Genomic DNA, 20395 nt, shown 5'->3' with positions numbered 1-20395 from the left:
CGTATAGTGCGCATGCTCCATATTCAGCGTCTGATGACACGCGCACTTGAAACTGCGTTACAGCACATTTGGCATTTGGTGCAAAAACGCCAGATGGTCGATTACATGCCCACATGAAGCAAAGACACCCCTGATCCTTCAGTGCTTGATGCCACATCACCTAACCCACATGACATGACATGCTGGAATCTGTAACGCATATCATACTTGCATGCACCAAATTGGCCACCCAGCGCATGAGTATTAAATAGCAGATGTTCTAGTGTGCATGCGCCAAGATATAGTATCAAGTGCACATGCTCTAAAGTGACCGTCTGCGCATGCACACTAGAAACGGTTTATAATTGCATGCGCCGAGTTGACAGTCCGACGTATGCTCATAAAGAATCAAGTGTGCTGTAATAGGTTCAAGCGTGCATGCGCCATGAATTTGGGGGGTGTACACTTAAAGGGGTTGTCCAGTCTACAGTTACTCTGGCTGTAGACTTGTGAATTTTATATACCGTATATATATATATATATATATATATATATATATATATATATATATATATTTATTTTCATTCGTGGAAAAAGATCTTACAAAACATTTTAGTCATGAAAATAAAGAACAGAGAAAATCTCAAAATGTAAAATAAAATCCAGCAGGCAGCAAAACTGAGAAATCTACAAATTAACAAGGCAACCGCTTTCTTTAAGTAGCGACCGCTTCTATTTATTAGAGCGCGCTGCGGAGTAGCGGAAACATAATAGCCGCTGATTGGGAACTCTAGATTTTTATTTTAGGAAGAATTTATAAGAGCACGTCGGAGCAGACAACACAATCCCGGGCTCAGCACAAACGTGTCTCTCAATGGTTCATGCGAAGAGCCGGAGATATAAGAAGCCAGAAGAGCAAGAACGGCAGATTCAGGATTTAATCGTACTTGTTTTTCACTGTACGGGATATGGGTCGGCTGCTATCGTTTGCCATGTAACTAGTTACAGTGGCGCGGAAGAGAAGTCACCGTTTCTATAGGACTGGTCACAAACATTACTACTGACACTCCTACGCATTCCTAGAGAAAGCCTGAATCAGCGCAGAGGCTGCTGTAATCACAGGACGTTATTAACTAATATGTTCCCCCTACAGACACACAGAAAACGTGCAATCCCCATGTGTGTTATTGGTAAACCATTCAGGGTATTTAAAGGGGTATATTCCAGTAAGCAGTAGCTATCAGTTTAATGGATAAGTGATAACTTCCAGGAGTCAAAACCGCAGAGACCCCATGTTGATCAACAGCAATGTCTGGAAATAGTAGATCAATGTACTCTGTCATCTCGGACAGTCTTATAGACAATGAATGGAGCAGTGGTCAAGCACGCACAAGCCCACTTGATTCAAAACAGGGGGGACACACTGGTCAGACCACCTATCATTTTCCTGTTCTCTCTTTAAATTGCTCCGTTTATCTGTTCCTGCAGCAGAAAGGGAGGAAGTACTGAGCTGTAACAACCTGCTCCATAATTAAAGGAGTGTGCAACCTACAAATGGTAGGCTAAGGCCTCTTTCACACTTCAGTTATTTGCATCAGTTATAATCCGCCAAAAAGGCAGACAAGCGGATCCGTTCTCAACTGATGTGAACGGATGGCACAGGATCCGTTTTTAGACGGATCCTGAAAATGAGGAAATTTAAAGGAACCGCTGGCAGGGAAGGAGAAAGAGGAGAGAGAGAGGAGAGAGAGAGGAGAGGAGAGGAGAGAGAGAGAGGAGAGGAGAGAGAGAGAGGAGAGGAGAGAGAGAGAGAGGAGAGAGAGGAGAGAGAGGAGAGAGAGGAGAGAGAGGAGAGAGAGGAGAGAGAGGAGAGAGAGGAGAGAGAGGAGAGAGAGGAGAGAGAGGAGAGAGAGGAGAGAGAGGAGAGAGAGGAGAGAGAGGAGAGAGAGGAGAGAGAGGAGAGAGAGATTTTTTTTTTTCCAGCACCCAGACAGATTTTGGGGTTAATTCAGTGTCTGGAGGATCCGCCGGACAAAAAAAAGGTTACAAGCTCCGTTTGGAAATCTTTGAGGATGTTGACGGACACTAACATTGTGGCGGATCCTCAAAAAAACGGATGCAACGGACGGCAATCAGTCAGGATCCGCCAATAATGAAAGTCAATGGGGAAAAAAACGGATCTGCAAAGAAAAATAGCGGATCCGGTTTTTTTCAAAATTGGCGGATCTTGACTGATTGTCAAAAACGAAAGTGTGAAAGAGGCCTTAGACGCACTCTATTGATTCTGCCAACTTTCACTGAATCCATCTCCAGAGATCTAGACAAGGCGGTTCTACAGAAGAAAAAGTCACAACATAGCAAGGGGGGGGTAAGGAACCCGTCAGTCCAATACAGATTATTGGGCTGGAGGCGTGGAAGAACATCTCTGACTAAAGTAGTGTTACACCGGGGATCTTTTAAACCCCTAAAGTATTCTACAGTCATTAATGCCCATACACCTGATAGCGGTCAGCTCAACGCTCGGCTAGGTGACGGCTCCCAAAACCGATTAACAAATGAAGATGCGGCTAATCTACCCTAAAATGGTATCAGTAATAACGTCTGCTCAGGACACAAAAAAAGAAGCCCTCACACAACCGCATTGACCAAAACTTGAGAAAGTTAAAAAAAAAAAACAACAAAAAAGAACCTATGCATGTTTGATTCCTGCGCACTCGTACTGACCTGAGGAATTAGAATGCCAAGTCAGTTTTACTATATAGTGTACTTAGTACATTAAAAAAAAAAAAAAAAATGTGGGCATTTTTTTTTTTTTTTTTCACAATTTCTCCGCACTTGGAATTTCCAGGAACAAGTTCTCATTCCACCACGTCAACGGAAAAACAAAAAAATGGGTATCGCTCTTGGAAGAAGAAAAAAAAAAAAAGGGAAAAAAAAGGCCGATTCTTGCAGGGGTTAAAGGGTTATTCCTACTTTATAAAATAAGTCAAAGACAAAGAAGATCTCGTGCCGATAAGACAGGACGAGATGGGTCCACACATGGCTGCCGCTAAAGAGAGCTATTTTCAGGATGGTGAATTAAAATGTAAAGTAAAAAAAAAAAAGAAAAAAAGTGTTCACATTACCGACAACAGTTCACTCCGCGGAGCGTGCTCGAGGAGGACCTCTGCTCGCTTGGCCGGATCCGGCAGCTTCTCCTTTACTTCCTCGGAGAATTCGTAATTTAACTGGGAGCTTTTCCGCCTTCCTCTAAGGCAAAGCTTCTGAAAGAAACGGGAGAAATATCAGACATTATGCAGAACCTTCATCCGATACCTAATCCTTCAGGACAGAGCCGAATCTTATCAGCCAAGCACTGACTAGTAGGTGTTGTCTGTTGGATCAGTTTTTTTTTTTTTTTAAGTCATTTTTCTTTTTTCATTTTATCTTGTGGCATTTTTCTGTCTTTAACTATTTTTACAACTAATTTACAACAAAAAAAAAGTTGCTCGTTTTACGAAAAGTTGAAAAAAATTGCTTAAACATTCCTTAAGTAAAAACACTCTGCGGGGAGAACTTGCTGTGCGATTTGCTACAAACTTTTAATCTGGAGAAAACATCTGGAAAAATAGAACTGCGTACACAGCAGAAAACAAAAAAAAAGAGAATACAAAATTAGGAAACAAAATAAAAAAGCCTGTTTAATTTTGTAATAATAGTTCTGGCCCTTTTGTAAAAGTGAGACTGAAGTCAGTTGATATCTGGCTCTCTGCCGTCCCACTATTATTACATTGTGAGACTTCCTGCTTATGAGATGGGAGATACCACTCCATGGGAGGAGACGGAGGGGGGTGCAGTGTGTAATCGTAGAGAAAATATATATGTACTATGGTTTTATCGCTGTCTCCCACTTGATGTTGAATATTCTTATAAAGAAGTTAGATGAATACCAGCAAATAATAGAGAAGGAAGCTAAAAACAGCAACACCGGTAAAATCTTGTTATTGCCTTCTCTGGCTGTCTGCTTAAAGTGCAGTGGGAGGTTCAAATCAACTCTTCATAAGCAGATTCTATCTTCTGCAGATTAACCCTTTAGAAGCAGTTTTGTCCTCCTCTTGCAAACAAACCCTTTAGAAGCAGTTTTGTCCTCCTCTTGCAGATTAACCCTTTAGAACCAATTTTCTTATCCTCTTGCAAATGAACCCTTTAGAACCAGATTTGTCCTCTAGGCGGCACAATAGACAGACGTCTTATTATTACATGGCTAATAATTAACAATATTCTGCACAAAATTTAGCATGGAATTTAGGCTCCTCATGGAAGGTAGGACAAATATGCAATTGCCTGATTTGTTGCCTATTGATGAATTAGTGAATTAATTCACTATTTTTATCATTTTCTTCTGGCAAATTTACGAGAATGTAGGTTGATAAACGCTCCTTCTATGGGCCATAGAATTGAAAAAGAGCAAAACAGGACAAATCCTTATATATCCGAGTACAAGGATTCCCTTTGCTATTCGGGTCACTTTTTTTTTTCCTTTTCTCATAACCGACAGATCTCCTTTAAGTCATACATCCTACAATCAGCCTAACTTTTACACATAATCTGCAAAAATCTAAACAGGCAGGTTTGATAGGCCTTTAGTGTAGTCTCAGCAGCTCAGGCCCTCTTAGAGAATATAAGTCTACTTGAGTAGTGACCCACATTGTACCAAGAGTTAAAAAAAAAGCTATTGTAATGATTCTGAAAGTGACATCTGATTTTACCATAATCCTTTTGACCTTTCATGTCCTCTTGATCTAAAAAGCTTGCCAATAAGTGACCCTCCTGTACTACATTCATGACAACAGCACCTATTAAAGGTGACGTGTCCTATTTGCAGGATGCTTCGAGGTTTATCTTCAAGCAAAATGGGAAAAAAAAGTGAAAGATCAGATCAATGAGGCCGGGAATGGAGTGATCATGCATCAGAAGGTACAATCTGCACTTAAAGACCTGAGCAGGAATCTGGAGGAGAGTTGAACATTGCTCGAGACTGTGCACCGAGCGAAGCGTTGGGATTATTGGCATTCTCAGAAGGTGTGAAAACAGGACACGGTAGGGAAAAAAAAAGGTCAAAAAGCTTTTCACGGAGCACTGGTTACTTAATTCTAATAACAGCAAAACAACAATAGAAGCAAAAAATAAGAACATCTAACCAATTTTAGGAAAATGATACATTCTAAAGGGGTTGACCGATCACACCAAAAAAAAGATCATCTATCCATATCTATAGGAAGGATAGATCATCAATATGAGATCAGACACTCAACGCCCAACTATTATATACTGCAGCTCCATACAATGTGCACTGCAGCACAGCTCCTATTCATAAGAATCACAGCTCTGGAGTATAATACAGGAGGTAACTCAGCATCAGTAATGTATGTACATAGTGACTGCACCAGCAGAATAGTGAGTGCAGCTCTGGAGTATAATACAGGATGTAACTCAGGATCAGTAATGTAATGTATGTACACAGTGACTGCACCAGCACAATATTGAGTGCAGCTCTGGAGTATAATACAGGATGTAACTCAGGATCAGTAATGTAATGTATGTACACAGTGACTGCACCAGCAGAATAGTGAGTGCAGCTCTGGAGTATAATACAGGATGTAACTCAGGATCAGTAATGTAATGTATGCACACAGTGACTGCACCAGCAGAATAGTGATTGCAGCTCTGGAGTATAATACAGGATGTAACTCAGGATCAGTAATGTAATGTATGTACACAGTGACTGCGCCAGCAGAATAGTGAGTGCAGCTCTGGAGTATAATACAGGATGTAACTCAGGATCAGTAATGTAATGTATGTACACAGTGACTGCACCAGCAGAATAGTGAGTGCAGCTCTGGAATATAATACAGGAGGTATCTCAGGATCAGTAATGTAATATATGTACACAGTGACTGCACCAGCAGAATAGTGAGTGCAGCTCTGGAATATAATACAGGAGGTATCTCAGGATCAGTAATGTAATATATGTACACAGTGACTGCACCAGCAGAATAGTGAGTGCAGCTCTGGAGTATAATACAGGATGTAACTCAGGATCAGTAATGTATGTACACAGTGACTGCACCAGCAGAATAGTGAGTGCAGCTCTGGGGTATAATACTGGATGTAACTCAGGATCAGTAATGTCATGTATGTACACAGTGACTGCACCAGCAGAATAGTGAGTGCAGCTCTGGAGTATAATACAGGATGTAACTCAGGATCAGTAATGTCATGTATGTACACAGTGCCTGCACCAGCAGAATAGTGAGTGCAGCTCTGGGGTATAATACAGGATGTAACTCAGGATCAGTAATGTCATGTATGTACACAGTGACTGCACCAGCAGAATAGTGAGTGCAGCTCTGGGGTATAATACAGGATGTAACGCAGGATCAGTAATGTAATGTATGTACACAGTGTCTGCACCAGCAGATTAGTGAGAGCAGCTCTGGAGTATAATACAGGATGTAACTCAGGATCAGTAATGTAACGTATGTACACAGTGACTGCACCAGCAGAATAGTGAGTGCAGCTCTGGGGTATAATACAGGATGTAACTCAGGATCAGTAATGTAATGTATGTACACAGTGACTGCACCAGCAGAATAGTGAGTGCAGCTCCGGGGTATAATACAGGAGGTAACTCAGGATCAGTAATGTAATGTATGTACACAGTGTCTGCACCAGCAGAATAGTGAGTGCAGCTCTGGGGTATAATACAGGATGTAACGCAGGATCAGTAATGTAATGTATGTACACAGTGTCTGCACCAGCAGAATAGTGAGAGCAGCTCTGGAGTATAATACAAGATGTAACTCAGGATCAGTAATGTAATGTATGTACACAGTGACTGCACCAGCAGAATAGTGAGTGCAGCTCTGGAGAATAATACAGGATGCAACTCAGGATCAGTAATGTAATGTATGTACACAGTGACTGCACCAGCAGATTAGTGAGAGCAGCTCTGGGGTATAATACAGGATGTAACGCAGGATCAGTAATGTATGTACACAGTGTCTGCACCAGCAGAATAGTGAGTGCAGATCTGGGGTATAATACAGGATGTAACTCAGGATCAGTAATGTAATGTATGTACACAGTGACTGCACCAGCAGAATAGTGAGTGCAGCTCTGGGGTATAATACAGGATGTAACTCAGGATCAGTAATGTAATGTATGTACACAGTGACTGCACCAGCAGAATAGTGAGTGCAGCTCTGGAGTATAATACAGGATGTAACTCAGGATCAGTAATGTAATATATGTACACAGTGACTGCACCAGCAGAATAGTGAGTGCAGCTCTGGGGTATAATACAGGATGTAACTCAGGATCAGTAATGTAATGTATGTACACAGTGACTGCACCAGCAGAATAGTGAGTGCAGCTCCGGGGTATAATACAGGATGTAACTCAGGATCAGTAATGTAATATATGTACACAGTGACTGCACCAGCAGAATAGTGAGTGCAGCTCTGGGGTATAATACAGGATGTAACTCAGGATCAGTAATGTAATGTATGTACACAGTGACTGCACCAGCAGAATAGTGAGTGCAGCTCTGGGGTATAATACAGGATGTAACTCAGGATCAGTAATGTAATGTATGTACACAGTGACTGCACCAGCAGAATAGTGAGTGCAGCTCTGGGGTATAATAGAGGATAAGCAATGGAATGTATGCAGACAGTGAATTATCTTTCTACACAGAGTAATCTGTAATGTGCAGATCTCTAGCAGATACATTTTTGCTTATCCTGTTATTACAGTAACTGGCGTCAGATTATTTTTACACACCCCAGCACAGGAAGACAGACCTCATAAATGGTAAACTAGACCTATAATTACACCATATAAACGCTGCCCGTTTCCCTTCAGAATGCCCGTTGTTGGCGAAATACCCTGCACCTTATGCAAACGTAGAAAGCCCCCGTACGATTCTCCCGCCTGCACATCACCTCGGCCCGGATACAGAACGAGCAGCGAGAACTTGAAAGGAGCCAAATAATTCAGATTCATGAGAAACAAGTCGCAATATCAGAATAGAAGCCACTGAGGGTCCCCCGCGCCCCAATTATTGTTAGTGGGGCCATTTGGTGGATTGTGGACATTGTGTGACATGTTATCGGGGTGTTCCATAATTAATAAGGCTTTGTATCCGTCAGCCGCTTACGCCGTCGGTGCAGATATGGAACGCTCATTTTTAATGAGTTTCTGTTGCTCGGGTTCGTTCACCTGTTTTTTGCCCCGAGGGTCTTCTGGGCGGTGGAATCTCTAAAAACAAACACTGAGCTTCAGACCCCGACAATGTGCATTAGTAAGCACAAATATAGATAATGAAATCAGCGCTGAACGCTCGGCACAGAAGAAGTGCCAGGAAAAGCTGAGCGCATGGGTGAGAAGTAAAGCAGATCTGCGCACGGCCTCCGTCACACGCCGTGCGCAGAACTTGCCCGTAGTTTATGATTCTTCAGTACTTAAAGGGGTCTTCCATTTCAGAAAACTTCTGTCCATCAAACAAAACTACTTTATTCACCCTCCCCAGGTCCGACTGAGCCTTCACCACTTTTTCCAGTGTCTGCTATGCTTTTGTAGCGCTGAGGTCATTGAGCTCAGTGGCTCTGCCCGAGTTGACATGTGACGTCAGTGCTGCAGACAATACCAGGCAATGGGAGCAGCAGCGCAGCCTCAGTGCTGGACCTGGGGAGGGTGATTAAAGAAAATTATGTTTTTCTAAAACAAACTGCATCTGAGGACAGAAGTTTTCCCCAAACCCCTTTAAATCAATTAGTATCATTTCTTTAAGTACCGACTTCCTGTAGGGCTGATTCTTACACGCAGAAGCCAATCAGAAAAAGCAGCGCTGCGGTGTAAAGCACTGTTAACTGATAGTCACAGCCTGAGCCTTTTAGTAGGGTATTCTCCTTCCTTCAGCTGCTGCATCCTTTTCTGGAGGGAGGGTCAGGAGACCGCTGCAGCCAATCAGCAGCTACTGACTGGTTGCAATTGTGAGGTCCCATCTAAGCCAGAAACATTCTTCTAGTGCTGTGTCGGTAGATGGTGAACGGATGCAGCATTGATCATATCCTCCAAACACTCTCGACCTCCTGTCGGAAGAGGAGTGCCAGTCTTTTTTTCTATAATGTAGGACCAGACATTTTTTGAACTAAAAAAAAAAAGTTCCCGGACAATTCCTTTAAGCCTCAAACACAAACTTTGCCAAACTTGAAAGGAAGAAAAGTCATATAGTGATCCCTTACCAAGGAAAACTTAAAGGAAAAGGGCTAGTCGCTCTGATGGACCTGGTAACAAAGAAAGTCCCATGCCAGCTTAGCTTATATGGTTGACTGTGCTGTGTGGACTGGTACAGAGTCAGCAGAGTCATCTCATCATTGGGCTCTGTTTACATTTGTGTAGTGTTCATCCTACCTTTGACACATTGGGCAGCAGAAAAGAATCAAATGTACATAAACTGTGTGCAGCAACGAACGTGACACTACTGGGATCGGATGAGTTTCCATCATGTCATCATCATGCTCACAAAAAGAAAAAAAATTAGCGTCCCTTCATAGATGCCAAAAAGCTTTACAGACATGTGTTATTCAAATCTCTCTCTTTTAATATTGAGATGACTCTGCTAACTCTGGTCCAGTCTACACAGTGTAGAGCACCTTATAAGCAGTCTTGGGACGCTTTGCTTTGTCTATGGGTCAAAGACAGCATCCGGAAGTAGATGAAGTCTTGGGCTGTGTGCCAACGTTGCGTTTTTTTAAGCGTTTCCGCAGCGTTTGAGCCGGATCAGACGCTGCAGAAACGCTTAAAAGAAGCTTCCCATTAAATTTAATACATTTTTGGCTTTTTGTGCCAATGCATGCGTATTTTTCTGCTCAGGAAACGCTTAGCGGCTAAAAACACAGCATGCTCATTAATTTCCGCATAGCTGCGCGTTTTTAGCTGTTTCCAATGTTCCCAGAAAGCGCGTGGAAAAAAACGCATAAAAAAGCACGGAAATAAACCGCGCGTTTTCTGGGAAGAAGTCAGGTTTTCTGAGCGTTTAAAAAAAAAACTAACGTGGGCACATAGCCTTTCACCTGGAAACAAAGCAAAGAGTCCCATGACTGCTTATAAGGCGCACTACACTGTGTAGACTGGACCAGAGTTAGCAGAGTCATGTTTTTCCAGAAAGTGAGTTGCTAAAAGCTAGAAATGGCAGCTACCTTCTCCTCCTACTTTGGCTTTAATCACGGTGGGGACATAACAGGAAGGAAAGAGATGAAACTTTCAACAAACATATCTAGCAGTTTTATAGGCTAAAACAGAAGTTTTGTTGACATCTGGAAATAAACTTCATTTTCTCACATTCTTTTCATTGAATAGACTCACACCGACTTCCCCTTTAAGAGCTACAAGTTGGTCTATTGAAGAATAAAAAAAAGCTCCCCCGTCACGACAACTATCCCCTCTCCGCAGGAGAAGCAGATGTGATCAGTCTGTGCGCTGCAGCTGGTCTTACTCTTTAGTAATATGGATTTCCAGATAAAGGCAAAGTCTATTCATTTCACTTAAAATTGAAATGAGGTGTAATTAATTTGCAGTATGTGCGGCAGCGCTGCGGTCTGGTGACTCCGCTTTATTGTTATTGATTTTACACCAGAAACAAAGCAAAAAAAAAGCAACACACCATTGCATCCAGCTCTATAAACATATAAAACAGATTAATTAATTTACCGTCGTATGAAATACCAGTCAGCAAAATACTGAAGAAGGTCTTTATTTAAAAGGAACAATTCTTTATTTAAAGGGGCCATCAGACCAATGCTGAAAAATCATCAAAACCTGACAATCTCGCCCAGGGTCAGCCGGACATCTCAACACTCGACAAGACATTTTAGGGAGAGATCAGGCATGTCGGCTTTCTATATGCCTAATCCTTTGTTCCCCCAGGAGATGAGACAGAAATGTCTACAAGTAACTTTCTCTTTTCTCTCCATTGAGAACACCGACACGCTCGGCCAAGCCAAGAGTGTAAACTGTATGTATGGCAGAGGCCGTATGGCCAAAGACTAAATGAGGTGTTTAGGTGCCTTAAAAGGAACCTGTCACCAGGTTTGGCCGATATAAGATGTGGTCACCCCCAATCAAACCTGAAAGCTAAGAAAAATAAGTTTTATTATACTCACCCGGGGAGGCTGCCCGGTGCGGTCTTGTCTGATGGGTCCTCATCCTTACTTTTGCCGCGGCTCCTGCGCAGCCGTACTCATCTGCTCTGTTGAGGGCAGAGCAAAGTCCTGCAGTGCGCAGGCGCCGGACCTCTCTGACCTTTCCCGGCGCCTGCGCACTGCACTACTTTGCAGGAGTGCGATGCGGGGGAGCGGTATCACAAGAAGATGGGAGGTGCCGGATCCGAACCTGTGACGCCCATCGGACCGCCCTCCCCGGGTGAGTATAATAAACCTTATTTTTCTTATCTTTCAGGTGGGACCGGGGGCTTATCTACAGCATTATAGAACGTTGTAGATAAGCCCTGAAAGGTGGTGGCCGTATCTTATAGCGGCCAAAACTGCTGACAGGTTCGCTTTTAAGAGGACTTGTCACCAAGTAATTCAAAAGTGAACAGTTTTCGCTCTTTTTTTTGTATTCTTGCTGTTTCTCTGACTAATATGTGTTTTTTCTGGGTTTGATTTTTTTCACCTTTTTCATTTCTTATTTTTATGGTCTTTACCAAATAGGGTGTTGTTCACAGGATCCTCAGGGGCGTGTCTATAGGTGGCCTTGTATAATTACTTTATGAGCAACGTCCCCTTACAAAGATAAAAATTTGCACTAAATAGAAAGGCCCATATCTCTGAATCCAAATGGTGGATTTAAAAATAAATACCTTTTTCCTACTGCTAGTCTGAGTAAGAAAAAAAAGACACAGGACCAAACTTTGCATACATTAATAATACATGCAAAATTAAGTAATGAATATGAGAATCTTATCAGATAAATCTGCTGCTTTCTCCACTCATGTGCCTCCTCCTCACCCCTGCCTCCTGTACTCATCATTCACTCTAGAAGAAACACTGCTAAGATCCACCTTGCTTATGACAAGAAAGACTGCTAAACCACTTAAGGATCAGATTACAGCTGCTTATTGAAGTCAAAGAAGAGATATGTGGAGAGCAATAAAAACATTGTGTGCATCTGAGCCTTTTGCGCTCAGAGACCGCGCTATTGCTTTCTAGTAAGTGGTTTAGCGCCCCCTGTGTTGGATTCACAGCTATAACGATCAGTACTACTGTATAAAGTCCTCCATACTGCTGCTTTCTAGTAAACTGTGTAAACAGCCACTCTGCTGAATACGGCTGTATAACATTCCGCTTCTATACATGTGACACAGACAGGAGAGCAGGAATTTATCACGTCTGAGTGTGTAAAAACCATATAGCAGTTAGTTTACACCCACTAGCTCAGAGACAACTAAGAATTTGAGATAAGGATTACAGAGGGATTAACTGGTGAAAAAATGTAGCAATGGCTAGAAAGTCTTAGTTACTCACCGGTTAACGGTATTTTTCGGAGTCCATGACAGCACCACCTGAGAGAGGGGATCCGCCCTTTAGGAACAGGAAACCTACAGATACAAAAAGGGTGGCACCTCTCCCACGCATCAGTTGGATTACAGAGTACAAGAGGACTTCCAAGGTTAATGCATGATTTATGTACAGTATTCTTTACAATTATAACTTTTATCACCAGTGAGTATATACAAGAAAAAAGACGTGCACACCCCAATTAAACTAAAGGGAGGGAATATACGGGTGCTGTCATGGACTCCGAAAAATACCGTTAACCGGTGAGTAACTAAGACTTTATTCGGTCGTCCATGACAGCACCACCTGAGAGATTTACAGAGAGTAATATCAGCTTTAGGGAGGGACTACAGCCTGCAGCACCCTTATACCAAAAGAGAGGTCTGTGGAAGCACCTAGGTCTAGCCTATAATGACTATAAAAGGTGCTCGGAGAGGACCAAGTAGCCGCCTTACATATCTGGTCGATGGAGACTTCTGATCTTTCGGCCCATGAGGTTGCCATTGCCCTGGTGGAATGCGCCCTCAGCTTTCCGGGTGGCGACCTGCCCTTTGATGTGTATGCTATTGCAATCGCCTCTCTAATCCATCTGGCTAGTGTATTTTTTGATGCTCTACAACCTTTTCTGGGGCCTTGATGAGAGATAAATAGGGCATTATCTTTCTTCCAGGGATCAGTGATTGACAGATATTCTATGAGGCCTCTCCTGACATCCAGGGTGTGTAGTTTCCTTTCCTTCTCATTAGTTGGATTAGGGAGGAAGGATGGCAGAACTATCTCCTGTGTCCTATGGAAACTAGAAACTACCTTTGGCAAGTACGCTGGACCAGGTCTAAGTATTACCCTATCCTCTTTAAACTGTAAATAAGGAGGACACCTAGATAAAGCCTGAATATCGCTTATTCTGCGAGCTGATGTCAGAGCTACCAGGAAAGCTACCTTGAGGGACAGGATTTTTAGGGAAGCCGACGAGATAGGTTCGAATGGAGTCTCTGTCATAGCAGTGAGGACTAGGTTCAAGTCCCACGGCATAAACCTATCCTTCATTATTGGCCTGGATCTACCTGCTGCCTTAATGAATCTGCTTATCCAATAATTACCAGCAATGTTACAGCTAAACAGAGCCCCCAAGGCTGACACTTGTACTTTAAGGGTACTGGTAGAGAGTCCCATGTCTAGACCTTTTTGTAGGAACTCTAATATCTGCATTATAGGTGCTGAATCCCCAGCGATTACTTCTGAGTTTTGAAGGAATTTTTTCCAAATCCTGACGTAAATTTTTGTGGTAATGATTTTCCTACTTTTAAGAAGGGTGTTAATTAGGTCTGTGGAGAAACCCTTTTCTTCTAATAATGACCGTTCAAACTCCACGCCGTCAGATGAAGGCCAGCCACCTGAGGATGGAAGACTGGGCCCTGGGACAGGAGATCCGGGATGTCCGGCAGAACCCAAGGATCGGACACCGACATGGTCCTGAGGCATGAGAACCATGCTCTCCTGGGCCAAAACGGAGCGATAACTATCACCCTTGCTCTGTCTTTCCTGATTTTCCTCATCACTAGGGGTAGAAGAGATAGGGGAGGGAAGGCGTAGGCTAGTTTGAAGTCCCAGTTTATCAGGAAGGCATCTACCGCCAGAGGATTTTCTCTGGGATTCAGGGAGCAGAATTGTTCCAATTGAGTGTTGTCCCTGGTGGCGAATAGGTCTACCTCTGGATATCCCCACTTTTGAACAATCAGTTTGAATATGGAGGTGTTTAAAGACCATTCCCCTTGCTTTAGCCGATTGCGGCTTAAAAAGTCTGCCGTGATGTTGTCTTTTCCTTTTATATGCAATGCTGTTAAAGATAGGAAGTATTGTTCTGCTAGATGGAACAACCGTTCTGCTACCAACATCAGGGGTCTGGAACGAGTCCCGCCTTGGCGATTGATGTATGCCACGGCGACCTGATTGTCGGAGAACACTCGCACATGATGGCCCTGTAGATACACAAGGAGCTTTTTAGCCGCCTGTTCTACTGCCGTTAATTCTTTTAGGTTAGATGACATTCTTAACTGATGATGTTGCCATCGGTCCTGGACTAAAATTTCACCCATATGAGCTCCTCAACCGTAAGGACTAGCATCCGTGGTGACTATGCGGGTTACGTTATACTCCCAGGGCACCCCTTTTAATAAGTTATCCTTGTGTAACCACCACTCTAGGGACTCCCTTGTGTTACGGGATAAGGTTAGCTGACCCTCCAAGTAACCTCCAAGGACTTTTTGATGTAATAAGACCTCGCTCTGTAGTTTCCTTGCATGAAACTGGGCCCACTGGACTGCCGGGATACAGGCCGAGAGAGAGCCTAGAAGGGACATGGCTTTTCTGAGGGACATGGTGGGGCTATTGGAGGCGTTCAGGATCTGATAATGGAGGCGAACAAGCTTGTCCGGAGGCAGACGGCATTCCTGTTTTTCAGAATCCAGGGTTAGGCCCAAAAATTGTTGGACTTTCATTGGCTGCAACCGGGACTTTTTGACGTTCAGCAACCATCCTAACCGTTCTAGGGCAGACATTGCCTTTTGTAGCTGTTGTAAACAATGGTTCACCAAACATGAATCCTGTACCTTTCCTTTTTTTATCATCCCATCTGCCCTGATCTCTGGACGGCCTTCTCCGGAAAACCCCTTTCCTGGCGAAGGGACGTCTGTACGAGGGGTTCGGGAGACTGGGAAATTTCTTTTTGTCATCTCCAGCTTTCTCCAACAATTCGTCCAAGACGGGACCGAATAGGTACTCCCCCTCGCAGGGAATGGAACAGAGACGGGACCGGGTTTGAATATCTCCTGGCCAGCATTTTAACCAGAGCGCTCTTCGCGCTGCATTAGACAGACCTGCGGCTTTTGCCGCCATTCTTGCAGAGTCTGCAGAAGCATCGGCTAAAAACGCTGCGGCATTCTGAATGATGGGTACATTTTTCCGAATAGATGATCTTGAAGCTCCATCTCTTAGTTCGGAATCTAGCTGATCTAGCCAGACCATCATGGATCTGGCTGTACAGGTGGCAGCTACCGCTGGTCTTCACGCGCCTGCTGACATCTCCCATGTCCCTTTAAGGAAAGAATCCGCTTTCTTATCTAACGGATCTTTCAGGGAGGCCATATCGTCAAATGGTATGGCGGATTTTTTAGATGCTTTGGCTACTGCAGCATCTAGTTTCGGGGCTTTATCCCATCTATTTACTACCGGGTCCTCGAAGGGGTATCTCCGCTTAAAGGCTGGTGGCATGGAGCCCCTTTTTTCCGGTCTCTTCCATTCTCTATCAATTAGGCTCTGAACCTTTTCGTTTAATGGAAAGGCTTTACGTTTTTTGGGGTCCAACCCCCCGAACATAATGTCCTGTGCTGAGAGTTCCTGTTTTTTGTCCGCTACCCCCATGGTGGACCGTATAGCTTTCACTAATTTGTCCATCTGGTCTAAGGGGAAGCAGAACCGGCTAGAGTCTTCATCCGAGGAAGACGACGAGGAGGCCGAGGAATTGTCCCCCTTCCCAGGGGCGACTGAGGCCTCCGAGCCTGAACCACTAGCCTCTCTTCTCCTAGAAGGTTCTCTTTGAGGTAAAGCTTTCATTTCTGCCCTGATCATGTCTCTCAGGTTTGAAGTGAAGTCAGGTGTCTCTTCCGCTACCTGCATAAACGGGGGAGAGTATAAGGGCCTGACAATCTACCCCTGGACTCCCCTGTCCTTAATAACTCCTACCGTCTGCCGTATGCTTGGCTGGCATAATTTTTTAGGGTGGCCATCTGGTAGGGGGGGAACTACAGAGGGCACATTCCCTGTGTTTCTGTTTTCCCGTAACCTTCTTCCCCTGAAAAAAAAAAAACATAAAGGAACACTGCATCAGGGTACATTCACGGAGATCTCTTACCCATGCAGATGAGGCAGGTACCGGATCACGGAGGGAGGCAGGGGGGTCCTTTCAGGAGGAACTTTCGCGGCTCTGGTCGCTGGTTCGTTTCTGTCTCTTCTGCTGGCCACTCGCCTGTTTCTGCGGGTGTTCCTGCGTCTCGTCCTGCTGGACTAAGGGGGCTTCCGACGTCTCCATTGCTGGGGCCTTCAGAAGCACCCCAGCGGCGTCCCCATCTGCCTTATATGGCCTCCTGTCCGGGTCAGCAGGCATACTGTCCTAGCACCACCCCCCGGCATTTGCGTTCCCTCCCCCATGCTCCGGCCCCCCTCGCCTTCGCCGGGTCGCCGCGCGACCCCCGGACCGGCATGCACCCGCGGCGCGCGCCGGAGGCCGCCGGCACCCGACTTCCGGTATCGGCGCTATCGCTCCGCCCCTTCCGCCGCGTCACTTCCGCCGCTCACAGAGCCCTGCGGGAGCGCGCGTGAAGGAGCCGCGCAGGCCCGCCCGGAGTGCCAGCACCCCCCGCGCCCGCCGCCATGAGCCCGGCCAGGAGACAGCACTGACCCGGAGGACCGGGCCTGGGGAAGCGCACCGGGGCATACCTACCAGATGCTGGCTCTGGAGACGGCATCCACCGGACCCTTGCTCCACCTGCTTCGTCCACTGCCGTGGTGACCTACCTGGCCCCACCGTGGCGCTTCCAGGGACCCCGCACTGACCGAGGTAGGAGACCCCCTCGCTACCTGGGTCGGTCAGCCGGCCTGGGTATTCCATGATGATTCTGACGGACGATCTGTAGAGAGTCCTGTCCTCTAGGAACAGGAAACCAACTGATGCGTGGGAGAGGTGCCACCCTTTTTGTATCTGTAGGTTTCCTGTTCCTAAAGGGCGGATCCCCTCTCTCAGGTGGTGCTGTCATGGGCGACCGAATAAATAGTATTACTAGTGATGAGCGAACGTGCTTGGATAAGGTGTTATCCAAGTAATAGACTCTATAGAAACAGGGTCTGTTCCTTTTGATTGGCGGCAAGCAAATGTACCAATATTCAAAAAGGGGTGTAAAAGGGAACCTGGAAACTATAAGCCGGTAAGCTTAACATCTGTTGTGGGTAAAATTTTTGAAGGGTTTCTAAGGGATACCATTATGGAATATCTCAATGTTAATAAATGTTTAACTCCATATCAACATGGATTTATGAAGGATCGCTCCTGTCAAACTAACCTGATCAGCTTCTATGAGGATGTAAGCTCTCAAATGGACCAAGGAGAATCATTGGATGTCATTTATCTCGACTTCTCTAAAGCATGTGACACTGTCCCACATAAAAGATTGGTAAGATGAGAAAGCTCGGGCTAGGGGAAAATGTGTGTAGATGGGTAGGTAGCTGGCTTAGTGATAGAAAACAAAGAGTGGTTATTAATGGGGCATCCTCAGATTGGGCCAGGGTTACTAGTGGGGGGACCACAGGGTTCTGTATTGGGCCCCCTACTGTTCAATATATTTATTAATGATCTAGTGGATGGCTTACACAGTAAAATATCAGTATTTGCAGATGATACAAAACTATGTAAGGTAGTTAACACAAAGGAGGACAGTTTGCAACTACAGACAGATTTGAGTAAATTGGAGAATTGGGCTGAAAAATGGCAAATGAGGTTTAACACAGATAAGTGTAAGGTTATGCACATGGGAAGGAGAAACAGATGCTACAATTACTTACTAAATGGGAAACTGCTGGGAAAATCAGACATGGAAAAAGACTTAGGCATCTTAGTCAATGAGAAGCTAAATTGGAGTGCCCAGTGTCAGGCAGCTGCCACCAAAGCAAATAGGGTCATGGGATGCATTAGAAGAGGTCTGGGGACGTGAGATGAAAACATAATTCTCCCTCTGTACAAATCACTAGTCAGACCACACTTGGAGGATTGTGTGCAATTTTGGACGCCGGTGCTCAAGAAAGACATTACTGAACTTGAAAGGGTTCAAAGGCGGGCTACTAAAATGATAAATGGAGTTGGTTCACTACAATACCCAGAAAGGTTATCAAAATTAGGTCTATTTACTCTAGAAAAGAGAAGACTTAGGGGAGACTTAATATATATGTACAAGTATATCAGAGGGCAATACAGAGATCTCTCCAGTGAACTGTTTGTACCAAGGACTGTGACAAGAACAAGGGGGCATTCTCTTCGTTTGGAGGAAAGACAATTTCTGCACCAGCATAGAAGAGGGTTCTTCACGGTAAGAGCAGTGAGGCTCTGGAATTCTCTTCCTGAGGAAGTGGTGATGGCCAACTCACTGAATGAATGTAAGAAAGGAATGGAGGCTTTTCTTGTGAGTAACAGTATAGAAGGTTACGAATAACAGAATATTATAGGTAGATGGATGACCCAGCTTAGGGGAAGGAATTTTTTTCCCTATGGAGAAAATTGGCTTCTACTCTGTGGGTTTTTTGCCTTCCCCAGGATCAACAATGCGGAACAGCTGCACTAAAAATAGGCTGAACTAGATGGACATAAGGTCTTCCTTCAGCCTTCAAAACTATGTTACTATGCTCGTGTGCTAATCCGAGTGTCTTCGGCGTGCTCGAAAAATATGTTTGAGTCCCCGTGGCTGAATGTCTCGTGGCTGTTCGACAGCCACAATACATGCAGGGATACCCTAACAAACAGGCAATCTTTGCATGTGTTGCAGCTGTCGAACAGACTTGAGACATGCAGCCGCGGGGACTCGAACATATTTTTTGATCATGCCAAAGTCACTCGGTTAGCACCCGAGCATGCTCAGAAAACACTTTATCCCAGCATGTTCGCTCATCACTAATCATTACTCATGTACGCACACGGCAGATACGACTTAATCTTTGAGTGTTTCTAAGTAAGTGGGTGACTGGGTGACCAAAGACAGCTACTGTTAAGACTTCAACATGGCTGACAATGATTGCAGCTGCCTTTACTCAGAAATACTCACTGTGCTCCTCAACTGAGTTTTTTTGGTGTCTTGAGGCATGTCTTGAGACACAAACTTCACCGGTTCCTTTATTTGCCTCCTGGATCTCTTGGTCCCGTTTGGTAAAGTTTCCATAGCAAAATCGGCTTCCAAGTCGCTGCTGCCAGCCTGGTCGCACTCTGAGCACTGCCTGAAGGACACAAAGCAATGGAAATATGGACTATATCCTCCTCTCTTCAGAATTACAAACAAACCCCAGGCTATTACATACTAATGTCCAGGGAAAGTTGGGGAACAACCAACATGGTCACCATTAGAGATTTTGCAACGTTCTCAAAAAACTTTCCAGGTAACTTATTGATAACTGCTCCACCAGTCTGACCGGTCAGATTATCAGGATTGGGCTGATCATACGGAAAAAATACACCGCTGAAGATCTTACTGACATTTTTAGCCGTCGGAAGCAAAGACAAATTTTAGGTAGTGCAATTTACGAAAAAAGGAAAGTAAGCCTAAAAGCCAAGGGGCGTGGGCGACATTTCACCACAAATTTTATTTTTGTAGAAATAGAAGTTTAGAGTCTGAACGTGCTCAAATGAAAATGCAGCAGAAAGAGGTAACCGAGGACAAAACTGTCCAAAATCATCCTCAGCGTGTCAGAAGAGGTCATATATGGAAGCCCCACAAGGTCCCAGAATAAGGCAAAAAATCTATTTACCTCATAAGTCTAAATATAGAAGAGCTAAATAACTGGGGCTCAGTTTAAGGATTGTTAGTAGCAAACCGGATCCTAATCTACTGAACAGGACGCCCGATTACTGAGATACTCTAACAAAAACGGGAGTTAGGAAGAGCGAGATGGGAAGAGAGCCTGAGAGAGGAGGAAGAGAGGAAGAGCGAGTAAGAGAGTCCTAGAGAGCGAGGAGAGAGGGAGGGAAGAGAGCCTAAGAGAGGAGAAAGAGAGGAAAAGCG

The 20395-nt window shown here is 44.5% G+C and overlaps 1 protein-coding gene across 9 annotated transcripts in view; it reads right to left on the bottom strand.

Moving 5' to 3' along the window:
* PHF14 (PHD finger protein 14) overlaps positions 1 to 20395 on the bottom strand; it is a 311444-nt gene that overhangs the window by 173795 nt on the left and 117254 nt on the right. For 7 of the 9 annotated variants that reach the window (XR_012233474.1, XM_073582107.1, XM_073582108.1 and 4 more), the window contains exons 14-15: positions 19445 to 19613; positions 3105 to 3242 (exon numbers count right to left, since the gene is read on the bottom strand). Coding sequence is in view for 8 of the 9 variants with exons in the window: in XM_073582107.1 (XP_073438208.1) it covers positions 3105 to 3242; positions 19445 to 19613 (307 nt within the window). In the remaining variant the exon portion in view is untranslated. The remainder of the gene's footprint in view (positions 1 to 3104; positions 3243 to 19444; positions 19614 to 20395) is intronic. The other 2 variants (XM_073582104.1, XM_073582110.1) reach the window with 2 other exon arrangements.

This window comes from Dendrobates tinctorius, unplaced genomic scaffold (assembly GCF_039654945.1).
Source record: "Dendrobates tinctorius isolate UK_male_01 unplaced genomic scaffold, ASM3965494v1 ptg000070l, whole genome shotgun sequence".
NCBI lineage: Eukaryota > Metazoa > Chordata > Amphibia > Anura > Dendrobatidae > Dendrobates > Dendrobates tinctorius.
This window is presented reverse-complemented; position numbering and strand designations above follow the sequence as displayed.